This window comes from Coregonus clupeaformis, unplaced genomic scaffold (genome assembly GCF_020615455.1).
Source record: "Coregonus clupeaformis isolate EN_2021a unplaced genomic scaffold, ASM2061545v1 scaf1888, whole genome shotgun sequence".
Taxonomy (NCBI): Eukaryota; Metazoa; Chordata; class Actinopteri; order Salmoniformes; family Salmonidae; genus Coregonus; species Coregonus clupeaformis.
This window is the reverse complement of record NW_025535342.1, coordinates 17,501-31,121: the sequence shown is the minus strand read 5'-3', so window position 1 is coordinate 31,121 and position 13,621 is coordinate 17,501. Positions and strand designations below refer to the sequence as shown.

Below are 13,621 nucleotides of genomic sequence, written 5' to 3'. Positions count from 1 at the left end.
CTGAAACAGAGCAGTACCTTCTCCATACAGCTAGACTGACCATAACAGCTGAAACAGAGCAGTACCTTCTCCTCCATACAGCTAGACTGACCATAACAGCTGAAACAGAGCAGTACCTTCTCCTCCATACAGCTAGACTGACCATAACAGCTGAAACAGAGCAGTACCTTCTTCTCCATACAGCTAGACTGACCATAACAGCTGAAACAGAGCAGTACCTTCTCCTCCATACAGCTAGACTGACCATAACAGCTGAAACAGAGCAGTACCTTCTCCTCCATACAGCTAGACTGACCATAACAGCTGAAACAGAGCAGTACCTTCTCCATACAGCTAGACTGACCATAACAGCTGAAACAGAGCAGTACCTTCTTCTCCATACAGCTAGACTGACCATAACAGCTGAAACAGAGCAGTACCTTCTCCTCCATACAGCTAGACTGACCATAACAGCTGAAACAGAGCAGTACCTTCTCCTCCATACAGCTAGACTGACCATAACAGCTGAAACAGAGCAGTACCTTCTTCTCCATACAGCTAGACTGACCATAACAGCTGAAACAGAGCAGTACCTTCTCCTCCATACAGCTAGACTGACCATAACAGCTGAAACAGAGCAGTACCTTCTCCTCCATACAGCTAGACTGACCATAACAGCTGAAACAGAGCAGTACCTTCTTCTCCATACAGCTAGACTGACCATAACAGCTGAAACAGAGCAGTACCTTCTTCTCCATACAGCTAGACTGACCATAACAGCTGAAACAGAGCAGTACCTTCTTCTCCATACAGCTAGACTGACCATAACAGCTGAAACAGAGCAGTACCTTCTTCTCCATACAGCTAGACTGACCATAACAGCTGAAACAGAGCAGTACCTTCTCCTCCATACAGCTAGACTGACCATAACAGCTGAAACAGAGCAGTACCTTCTCCTCCATACAGCTAGACTGACCATAACAGCTGAAACAGAGCAGTACCTTCTCCTCCATACAGCTAGACTGACCATAACAGCTGAAACAGAGCAGTACCTTCTCCTCCATACAGCTAGACTGACCATAACAGCTGAAACAGAGCAGTACCTTCTCCTCCATACAGCTAGACTGACCATAACAGCTGAAACAGAGCAGTACCTTCTTCTCCATACAGCTAGACTGACCATAACAGCTGAAACAGAGCAGTACCTTCTCCTCCATACAGCTAGACTGACCATAACAGCTGAAACAGAGCAGTACCTTCTCCATACAGCTAGACTGACCATAACAGCTGAAACAGAGCAGTACCTTCTCCTCCATACAGCTAGACTGACCATAACAGCTGAAACAGAGCAGTACCTTCTCCTCCATACAGCTAGACTGACCATAACAGCTGAAACAGAGCAGTACCTTCTCCTCCATACAGCTAGACTGACCATAACAGCTGAAACAGAGCAGTACCTTCTCCTCCATACAGCTAGACTGACCATAACAGCTGAAACAGAGCAGTACCTTCTCCCCATACAGCTAGACTGACCATAACAGCTGAAACAGAGCAGTACCTTCTCCTCCATACAGCTAGACTGACCATAACAGCTGAAACAGAGCAGTACCTTCTCCTCCATACAGCTAGACTGACCATAACAGCTGAAACAGAGCAGTACCTTCTCCCATACAGCTAGACTGACCATAACAGCTGAAACAGAGCAGTACCTTCTCCTCCATACAGCTAGACTGACCATAACAGCTGAAACAGAGCAGTACCTTCTCCTCCATACAGCTAGACTGACCATAACAGCTGAAACAGAGCAGTACCTTCTCTCCATACAGCTAGACTGACCATAACAGCTGAAACAGAGCAGTACCTTCTCCTCCATACAGCTAGACTGACCATAACAGCTGAAACAGAGCAGTACCTTCTCCATACAGCTAGACTGACCATAACAGCTGAAACAGAGCAGTACCTTCTCCTCCATACAGCTAGACTGACCATAACAGCTGAAACAGAGCAGTACCTTCTCCTCCATACAGCTAGACTGACCATAACAGCTGAAACAGAGCAGTACCTTCTCCTCCATACAGCTAGACTGACCATAACAGCTGAAACAGAGCAGTACCTTCTTCTCCATACAGCTAGACTGACCATAACAGCTGAAACAGAGCAGTACCTTCTCCTCCATACAGCTAGACTGACCATAACAGCTGAAACAGAGCAGTACCTTCTTCTCCATACAGCTAGACTGACCATAACAGCTGAAACAGAGCAGTACCTTCTTCTCCATACAGCTAGACTGACCATAACAGCTGAAACAGAGCAGTACCTTCCCCATACAGCTAGACTGACCATAACAGCTGAAACAGAGCAGTACCTTCTCCTCCATACAGCTAGACTGACCATAACAGCTGAAACAGAGCAGTACCTTCTCCTCCATACAGCTAGACTGACCATAACAGCTGAAACAGAGCAGTACCTTCTCCTCCATACAGCTAGACTGACCATAACAGCTGAAACAGAGCAGTACCTTCTCCTCCATACAGCTAGACTGACCATAACAGCTGAAACAGAGCAGTACCTTCTCTCCATACAGCTAGACTGACCATAACAGCTGAAACAGAGCAGTACCTTCTCCTCCATACAGCTAGACTGACCATAACAGCTGAAACAGAGCAGTACCTTCTCCTCCATACAGCTAGACTGACCATAACAGCTGAAACAGAGCAGTACCTTCTCCTCCATACAGCTAGACTGACCATAACAGCTGAAACAGAGCAGTACCTTCTTCTCCATACAGCTAGACTGACCATAACAGCTGAAACAGAGCAGTACCTTCTCCCCATACAGCTAGACTGACCATAACAGCTGAAACAGAGCAGTACCTTCTTCTCCATACAGCTAGACTGACCATAACAGCTGAAACAGAGCAGTACCTTCTCCATACAGCTAGACTGACCATAACAGCTGAAACAGAGCAGTACCTTCTCCATACAGCTAGACTGACCATAACAGCTGAAACAGAGCAGTACCTTCTTCTCCATACAGCTAGACTGACCATAACAGCTGAAACAGAGCAGTACCTTCTTCTCCATACAGCTAGACTGACCATAACAGCTGAAACAGAGCAGTACCTTCTCCTCCATACAGCTAGACTGACCATAACAGCTGAAACAGAGCAGTACCTTCTCCTCCATACAGCTAGACTGACCATAACAGCTGAAACAGAGCAGTACCTTCTCCATACAGCTAGACTGACCATAACAGCTGAAACAGAGCAGTACCTTCTTCTCCATACAGCTAGACTGACCATAACAGCTGAAACAGAGCAGTACCTTCTCCTCCATACAGCTAGACTGACCATAACAGCTGAAACAGAGCAGTACCCTCTTCTCCATACAGCTAGACTGACCATAACAGCTGAAACAGAGCAGTACCTTCTCCATACAGCTAGACTGACCATAACAGCTGAAACAGAGCAGTACCTTCTCCTCCATACAGCTAGACTGACCATAACAGCTGAAACAGCGCAGTACCTTCTCCTCCATACAGCTAGACTGACCATAACAGCTGAAACAGAGCAGTACCTTCTCCTCCATACAGCTAGACTGACCATAACAGCTGAAACAGAGCAGTACCTTCTCCTCCATACAGCTAGACTGACCATAACAGCTGAAACAGAGCAGTACCTTCTTCTCCATACAGCTAGACTGACCATAACAGCTGAAACAGAGCAGTACCTTCTCCTCCATACAGCTAGACTGACCATAACAGCTGAAACAGAGCAGCACCTTCTCCATACAGCTAGACTGACCATAACAGCTGAAACAGAGCAGTACCTTCTCCATACAGCTAGACTGACCATAACAGCTGAAACAGAGCAGTACCTTCTCCTCCATACAGCTAGACTGACCATAACAGCTGAAACAGAGCAGTACCTTCTCCATACAGCTAGACTGACCATAACAGCTGAAACAGAGCAGTACCTTCTCCATACAGCTAGACTGACCATAACAGCTGAAACAGAGCAGTACCTTCTTCTCCATACAGCTAGACTGACCATAACAGCTGAAACAGAGCAGTACCTTCTCCATACAGCTAGACTGACCATAACAGCTGAAACAGAGCAGTACCTTCTAGTGTCCCAGATTCTGCTGACCTGTACTTATATCACACATCACACCTCACCACATCAACCCTGTCCCTCTCTTTGTCTCCGTCCAGACTGAAGAAGCTCCAGAGAGTCCTTACCAGGCCAGCCTGAACCCAGCCCACCTCCAACCCTCCCCCAGGAAACCCAGTAGGGAACCAGAACCACCCACATCTAGTGTTAATCTGATATTTTCTATCCAGTCCATTAAAAGTCCTAGTGATGATGGTGTGGATTTTTCCAGGTCCGACACGGGTGGCCCCTCCTGATGACATGGTGCGGTCCAAGGCCCCCCCTCTAGAAGGAGTGGTCCGGCCCAGTGTGTCTAACACAGAACACTGTAACCCCTCCCACAACATCAAGGATATGATCAGACAGTACCAATACCCATCTAACCCTGCACCCAGCCAGCCTGCACAGAGGTAACACACACACAGAGGTAACACACACACACACACACACAGGTAACACACACACACACACACAGGTAACACACACACACAGGTAACACACACACACAGGTAATACACACACACACACACACACAGGTAACACACACACACACACACAGACACACGAGTAACACACACACATACACACACACACACACAGAGGTAACACACACACACACAGGTAACACACACACACAGAGGTAACACACACACACAGGTACACACACACAGAGGTAACACACACACACAGGTAACACACACACACAGGTAACACACACACACACACACACAGGTAACACAAACACAGAGGTAACACACACACACACACCAGAGGTAACACACCCTAGGTAACACACACAGAGGTAACACACACACACACACACACAACACACAGAGGTAACACACACACACACACAGAGGTAACACACACACACAGGTAACACACACACACACACACACACACAGGTAACACACACACACACAGGTAACACACACACACAGGTAACACACACACACACAGGTAACACACACACAGGTAACACACACACACCAGTAACACAAACACACAGGTAACACACACACACACACACAGGTAACACACACATAGAGGTAACACACACATTGTTAACACACACACACAAACTCACACATACATACACAGGTACCAAAGTTTGTGAAATCGCTTGTAAATGTTAATGTGAATGTTGTGTGTGTGTAGGAAGGGGGAGGGGAAGATGTTTATGAAGAAGCCAGACCCTCATGATGAGGCCATGGATATCCTGAAAGACCAGATGGCCAACCCCCCACCACAGGTACACACACACACACACACACACACACACACACACACACACACACACTCACAGGTACACACACACACACTCTCTCTCTCTCTCTCTCTCCCAGAAGTCTTTCTCTCCGGCGGCGCCTCGGAAACCAAGGGAGGAGGGTGGATCCAAAGTCACCAATGCAACCAAACCCCGCCCACCTGCCCTAGCCGCCTCCCACAGCAGCACCGCCCCCCCACCAGGTCAGAACTAGAACCAGCCCTGAACTAGTCTCCCGAGTGGCGCAGTGGTCTAAGGCACTGCATCGCAGTGCTAGCTGTGCCGCTAGAGATCCTGGCCCAGCGTCGTCCAGGGTAGGGGAGGGAATGGCCGGCAGGGATGTAGCTCAGTTGGTAGAGCATGGCGTTTGCAACACCAGGGTTGTGGGTTCGATTCCCACGGGGGGCACAGTATGAAAACAAATAAAAAATAATGTATGCACTCATTAACTGTAAGTCGCTCTGGATAAGAGCGTCTGCTAAATGACTAAAATGTAAATGTAATGTAACTAGAACCAGACCTGAACTAGAACCAGAAAAACCTGAACTAGAACCAGACCTAAACTAGAACCAGACCTGAATTAGAACCAGACCTGCACTAGAACCAGAATTAGACCTGAACTAGAACCAGAAAAACCTGAACTAGAACCAGACCTGAATTAGAACCAAACCTGCACTAGAACCAGACCTGAACTAGAACCAGAATTAGACGTGAACTAGAACCAGAATTAGACATGAACTAGAACCAGAATTAGACATGAACTAGAACCAGACCTGAACTAGAACCAGACCTGAACTAGAACAAGAAGAACCTGAACTAGAACCAGACCTGAACTAGAACCAGACCTGAACTAGGACCAGACCTGAACTAGAACCAGACCTGAACTAGAACCTGAACCAGAACTGAACTAGGACCAGACCTGAACTAGAACCAGAACCAGACCTGAACTAGGACCAGACCTGAACTAGAACCAGAACCAGACCTGAACTAGGACCAGACCTGAACTAGGACCAGACCTTAACTAGAACCAGAACCAGACCTGAACTAGAACCAGAATTAGACATGAACTAGAACGAGAAAAACCTGAACTAGAACCAGACCTGAACTAGAACCAGAATTAGACCTGAACTAGAACCAGACCTGAACTAAGACCAGAACCAGAACTGAACTAGATCCAGACCTGAACTAGAACCAAACCTGAACTAGAACCGGACCTGAACTAGAACCGGACCTGAACTAGAACCAGACCTGAACTAAAACCTGAATTAGAATCAGACCTGAACCACACTTGAACTAGAACCAGACTTCAACTAGAACCAGACCTGAACACGACCTGAACTAGAACCAGACCTGAACTAGAACCTGAATTAGAATCAGACCTGAACTAGAACCAGACCTGAACTAAAACAAGACAGACCTCAACTATAACTGTAACTAAACCTAAACTCGAACCAGACCTGAACTCGAACCAGACCTAAACTTGAACCAGACAGTCCTGAACTGGAACCAGACCTGAACTATAACTGGGCCTGAACTAGAACCATACCTAAACTAGAACCAGACAGACCTGAACTCGAACCAGACCTGAACTAGAACCAGACCTGAACTAGGACCAGACCTGAACTAGAACCAGACCTGAACTAGAACTACACCTGAACTAGAACCAGACCTGAACTAGAACCATCCCTGAACTACACCTGAACTAGAACCAGACCTGAACTAGAACCAGACCTGAACTAGAACTACACCTGAACTAGAACCAGACCCGAACTAGAAACATAACTGAACAAGAACTAGACCTGAACTAGAACCAGACCTGAACCAGAACTAGACCTGAACTACAACTACACCTGAACTAGGACCAGACCTGAACTAGAACCAGACCTGAACTACACCTGAACTAGAACCAGACCTGAACTACAACTACACCTGAACTAGGATCAGACCTGAACTAGAACCATAACTGAACAAGAACCGGACCTGAACTAGAACCAGACCTGAACTAGAACCAGACCTGAACTACAACTACACCTGAACTAGAACCAGACCTGAACTACAACTATACCTGAACTAGGACCTGAACTAGAACCGGACCTGAACTAGAACCAGACCTGAACTAGAAACATAACTGAACAAGAACCAGACCTGAACTAGAACCAGACCTGAACCAGAACTAGACCTGAACTACAACTACACCTGAACTAGGACCAGACCTGAACTAGAACCAGACCTGAACTACACCTGAACTAGAACCAGACCTGAACTAGAACCAGACCTGAACTAAAACAAGACAGACCTCAACTATAACTGTAACTAAACCTAAACTCGAACCAGACCTGAACTCGAACCAGACCTAAACTTGAACCAGACAGTCCTGAACTGGAACCAGACCTGAACTATAACTGGGCCTGAACTAGAACCATACCTAAACTAGAACCAGACAGACCTGAACTCGAACCAGACCTGAACTAGAACCAGACCTGAACTAGAACCAGACCTGAACTAGGACCAGACCTGAACTAGAACCAGACCTGAACTAGAACCAGACCTGAACTAGAACCATCCCTGAACTAAACCTGAACTAGAACCAGACCTGAACTAGGACCAGACCTGAACTAGAACCAGACCTGAACTAGAACCAGACCTGAACTAGAAACATAACTGAACAAGAACCAGACCTGAACTAGAACCAGACCTGAACCAGAACTAGACCTGAACTACAACTACACCTGAACTAGGACCAGACCTGAACTAGAACCAGACCTGAACTACACCTGAACTAGAACCAGACCTGAACTACAACTACACCTGAACTAGGACCAGACCTGAACTAGAACCATAACTGAACAAGAACCGGACCTGAACTAGAACCAGACCTGAACTAGAACCAGACCTGAACTACAACTACACCTGAACTAGAACCAGACCTGAACTACAACTATACCTGAACTAGGACCTGAACTAGAACCGGACCTGAACTAGAACCAGACCTGAACTAGGACCAGACCTGAACTAGAACCAGAATCGGAACTAGAACCAGAACCAGAACTTAACTAGAACCAAAACCAGACCTTAACTAGACCTGAACCAGAACCAGAACTGAACTAGGACCAGTCCTGAACTGAACCAGACAATTTTCAATGTTGAATGAAAACCAATCAGTGTTCTTCTGTGTGTGTGTGTGTGTGTGTGTGTGTGTGTTTATGCGTTGGTGTGTGTGTATATATAGTGTCCAGAGAGTTGCCTGTAGAGGAAGAGACCAGCCAGACCCAGCTCCACTGTAGGAGCAGTGAAGAACACTACACTTACACTAACATACCCTGGAAGATTTACCTGAGGAAAGAGGTACACAAACTAACACTAACACTAACATACCCTGGAAGATTTACCTGAGGAAAGAGGTACACATACTAACACTTACACTAACATACCCTGGAAGATTTACCTGAGGAAAGAGGTACACATACTAACACTAACACTAACATACCCTGGAAGATTTACCTGAGGAAAGAGGTACACATACTAACACTAACACTAACATACCCTGGAAGATTTACCTGAGGAAAGAGGTACACATACTAACACTAACACTAACATACCCTGGAAGATTTACCTGAGGAAAGAGGTACACATACTAACACTAACACTAACATACCCTGGAAGATTTACCTGAGGAAAGAGGTACACATACTAACACTAACACTAACATACCCTGGAAGATTTACCTGAGGAAAGAGGTACACATACTAACACTAACACTAACATACCCTGGAAGATTTACCTGAGGAAAGAGGTACACATACTAGCACTAACACTAATATACCCTGGAAGATTTACCTGAGGAAAGAGGTACACATACTAACACTAACACTAACATACCCTGGAAGATTTACCTGAGGAAAGAGGTACACATACTAACACTAACAGTAACATACCCTGGAAGATTTACCTGAGGAAATAGGTACACATACTAACACTAACACTAACATACCCTGGAAGATTTACCTGAGGAAAGAGGTACACATACTAACACTAACAGTAACGTAGCGTGGAAGATTTACCTGAGGAAAGAGGTACACATACTAACACTAACACTAACATACCCTGGAAGATTTACCTGAGGAAAGAGGTACACATACTAACACTAACACTAACATACCCTGGAAGATTTACCTGAGGAAAGAGGTACACATACTAACACTAACACTAACATACCCTGGAAGATTTACCTGAGGAAAGAGGTACACATACTAACACTAATATACCTGAAGATTTACCTGAGGAAGTCACAACTAACACTAATATACCCTGGAAGATTTACCTGAGGAAAGAGGTACACATACTAACACTAACACTAACATACCCTGGAAGATTTACCTGAGGAAAGAGGTACACAAACTAACACTAACACTAACATACCCTGGAAGATTTACCTGAGGAAAGAGGTACACAAACTAACACTAACACTAACATACCCTGGAAGATTTACCTGAGGAAAGAGGTACACATACTAACACTAACACTAACATACCCTGGAAGATTTACCTGAGGAAAGAGGTACACATACTAACACTAACACTAACATACCCTGGAAGATTTACCTGAGGAAAGAGGTACACATACTAACACTAACACTAACATACCCTGGAAGATTTACCTGAGGAAAGAGGTACACATACTAACACTAACACTAACATACCCTGGAAGATTTACCTGAGGAAAGAGGTACACAAACTAACACTAACACTAACATACCCTGGAAGATTTACCTGAGGAAAGAGGTACACATACTAACACTAACACTAACATACCCTGGAAGATTTACCTGAGGAAAGAGGTACACATACTAACACTAACACTAACATACCCTGGAAGATTTACCTGAGGAAAGAGGTACACATACTAACACTAACACTAACATACCCTGGAAGATTTACCTGAGGAAAGAGGTACACATACTAACACGTAACACTAACACGTACCGTGGAAGATTTACCTGAGGAAAGAGGTACACATACTAACACTAACACTAACATACCCTGGAAGATTTACCTGAGGAAAGAGGTACACATACTAACACTAACACTAACATACCCTGGAAGATTTACCTGAGGAAAGAGGTACACATACTAACACTAACAGTAACGTAGCGTGGAAGATTTACCTGAGGAAAGAGGTACACATACTAACACTAACACTAACATACCCTGGAAGATTTACCTGAGGAAAGAGGTACACATACTAACACTAACACTAACATACCCTGGAAGATTTACCTGAGGAAAGAGGTACACATACTAACACTAACACTAACATACCCTGGAAGATTTACCTGAGGAAAGAGGTACACATACTAACACTAACAGTAACGTAACGTGGAAGATTTACCTGAGGAAAGAGGTACACATACTAACCGTAACACTAACAGTAACGTAGCGTGGAAGGAGGTGTATCGATCAGTCATGGTCCTTCAAGCCAGATAGGAATAATTAAAATAATTGTTTGTCCAACCAATGACCTCAGGACAGAACAATAGTTTTGATTCTCAGTCTTCATATTGTCTATGTTCATGTTGTGGTACTGTAGGTGTTCTCTGTTCTCTGTTGTAGGTGTTCTCTGTTCTCTGTTGTAGGTGTTCTCTGTTCTCTGTTGTAGGTGTTGTCTGTTCTCTGTTGTAGGTGTTCTCTGTTCTCTGTTGTAGGTGTTCTCTGTTCTCTGTTGTAGGTGTTCTCTGTTCTCTGTTGTAGGTGTTGTCTGTTCTCTGTTGTAGGTGTTCTCTGTTCTCTGTTGTAGGTGTTCTCTGTTCTCTGTTGTAGGTGTTCTCTGTTCTCTGTTGTAGGTGTTCTCTGTTCTCTGTTGTAGGTGTTCTCTGTTCTCTGTTGTAGGTGTTCTCTGTTCTCTGTTGTAGGTGTTCTCTGTTCTCTGTTGTAGGTGTTCTCTGTTGTAGGTGTTCTCTGTTCTCTGTTGTAGGTGTTCTATGTTCTCTGTTGTAGGTGTTCTCTGTTCTCTGTTGTAGGTGTTCTCTGTTCTCTGTTGTAGGTGTTCTCTGTTCTCTGTTGTAGGTGTTCTCTGTTCTCTGTTGTAGGTGTTGTCTGTTCTCTGTTGTAGGTGTTCTCTGTTCTCTGTTGTAGGTGTTCTCTGTTGTAGGTGTTCTCTGTTCTCTGTTGTAGGTGTTCTCTGTTCTCTGTTGTAGGTGTTCTCTGTTCTCTGTTGTAGGTGTTCTCTGTTCTCTGTTGTAGGTGTTCTCTGTTCTCTGTTGTAGGTGTTGTCTGTTCTCTGTTGTAGGTGTTCTCTGTTCTCTGTTGTAGGTGTTCTCTGTTCTCTGTTGTAGGTGTTCTCTGTTCTCTGTTGTAGGTGTTCTCTGTTCTCTGTTGTAGGTGTTCTCTGTTCTCTGTTGTAGGTGTTCTCTGTTCTCTGTTGTAGGTGTTCTCTGTTCTCTGTTGTAGGTGTTCTCTGTTCTCTGTTGTAGGTGTTCTCTGTTCTCTGTTGTAGGTGTTGTCTGTTCTCTGTTGTAGGTGTTGTCTGTTCTCTGTTGTAGGTGTTCTCTGTTCTCTGTTGTAGGTGTTCTCTGTTCTCTGTTGTAGGTGTTCTCTGTTCTCTGTTGTAGGTGTTCTCTGTTCTCTGTTGTAGGTGTTCTCTGTTCTCTGTTGTAGGTGTTCTCTGTTCTCTGTTGTAGGTGTTCTCTGTTCTCTGTTGTAGGTGTTCTCTGTTCTCTGTTGTAGGTGTTTCTGTTCTCTGTTGTAGGTGTTCTCTGTTCTCTGTTGTAGGTGTTCTCTGTTCTCTGTTGTAGGTGTTCTCTGTTCTCTGTTGTAGGTGTTCTCTGTTCTCTGCTGTAGGTGTTCTCTGTTGTAGGTGTTCTCTGTTCTCTGTTGTAGGTGTTCTCTGTTCTCTGTTGTAGGTGTTCTATGTTCTCTGTTGTAGGTGTTCTCTGTTCTCTGTTGTAGGTGTTCTCTGTTGTAGGTGTTGTCTGTTCTCTGTTGTAGGTGTTCTCTGTTCTCTGTTGTAGGTGTTCTCTGTTCTCTGTTGTAGGTGTTCTCTGTTCTCTGTTGTAGGTGTTGTCTGTTCTCTGTTGTAGGTGTTCTCTGTTCTCTGTTGTAGGTGTTCTCTGTTCTCTGTTGTAGGTGTTCTCTGTTCTCTGTTGTAGGTGTTCTCTGTTCTCTGTTGTAGGTGTTCTCTGTTCTCTGTTGTAGGTGTTCTCTGTTCTCTGTTGTAGGTGTTGTCTGTTCTCTGTTGTAGGTGTTCTCTGTTCTCTGTTGTAGGTGTTCTCTGTTCTCTGTTGTAGGTGTTCTCTGTTCTCTGTTGTAGGTGTTCTCTGTTCTCTGTTGTAGGTGTTCTCTGTTCTCTGTTGTAGGTGTTCTCTGTTCTCTGTTGTAGGTGTTCTCTGTTCTCTGTTGTAGGTGTTCTCTGTTCTCTGTTGTAGGTGTTCTCTGTTCTCTGTTGTAGGTGTTCTCTGTTGTAGGTGTTCTCTGTTCTCTGTTGTAGGTGTTCTCTGTTCTCTGTTGTAGGTGTTCTATGTTCTCTGTTGTAGGTGTTCTCTGTTCTCTGTTGTAGGTGTTCTATGTTCTCTGTTGTAGGTGTTCTCTGTTCTCTGTTGTAGGTGTTCTCTGTTCTCTGTTGTAGGTGTTCTCTGTTCTCTGTTGTAGGTGTTCTCTGTTCTCTGTTGTAGGTGTTCTCTGTTCTCTGTTGTAGGTGTTCTCTGTTCTCTGTTGTAGGTGTTCTCTGTTCTCTGTTGTAGGTGTTCTCTGTTCTCTGTTGTAGGTGTTCTATGTTCTCTGTTGTAGGTGTTCTCTGTTCTCTGTTGTAGGTGTTCTCTGTTCTCTGTTGTAGGTGTTCTATGTTCTCTGTTGTAGGTGTTCTCTGTTCTCTGTTGTAGGTGTTCTCTGTTCTCTGTTGTAGGTGTTCTCTGTTGTAGTGTTCTCTGTTCTCTGTTGTAGGTGTTCTCTGTTCTCTGTTGTAGGTGTTCTCTGTTCTCTGTTGTAGGTGTTCTCTGTTCTCTGTTGTAGGTGTTGTCTGTTCTCTGTTGTAGGTGTTCTCTGTTCTCTGTTGTAGGTGTTCTCTGTTCTCTGTTGTAGGTGTTCTCTGTTCTCTGTTGTAGGTGTTCTCTGTTCTCTGTTGTAGGTGTTCTCTGTTGTAGGTGTTCTCTGTTCTCTGTTGTAGGTGTTCTCTGTTCTCTGTTGTAGGTGTTCTCTGTTCTCTGTTGTAGGTGTTCTATGTTCTCTGTTGTA

General features: G+C 44.8%; 1 protein-coding gene across 1 annotated transcript in view; it reads left to right on the top strand.

Moving 5' to 3' along the window:
- The window catches only part of LOC121549412 (unconventional myosin-XV-like), a gene marked incomplete at both ends in the record, with an annotated part of 76,369 nt that overhangs the window by 45,925 nt on the left and 16,823 nt on the right, over positions 1-13,621 (top strand). The window contains 5 exon segments of the mRNA XM_045218897.1: positions 4,192-4,267; positions 4,362-4,539; positions 5,288-5,381; positions 5,476-5,599; positions 8,626-8,741. Of these exon segments, the coding sequence (XP_045074832.1) occupies positions 4,192-4,267; positions 4,362-4,539; positions 5,288-5,381; positions 5,476-5,599; positions 8,626-8,741 (588 nt within the window).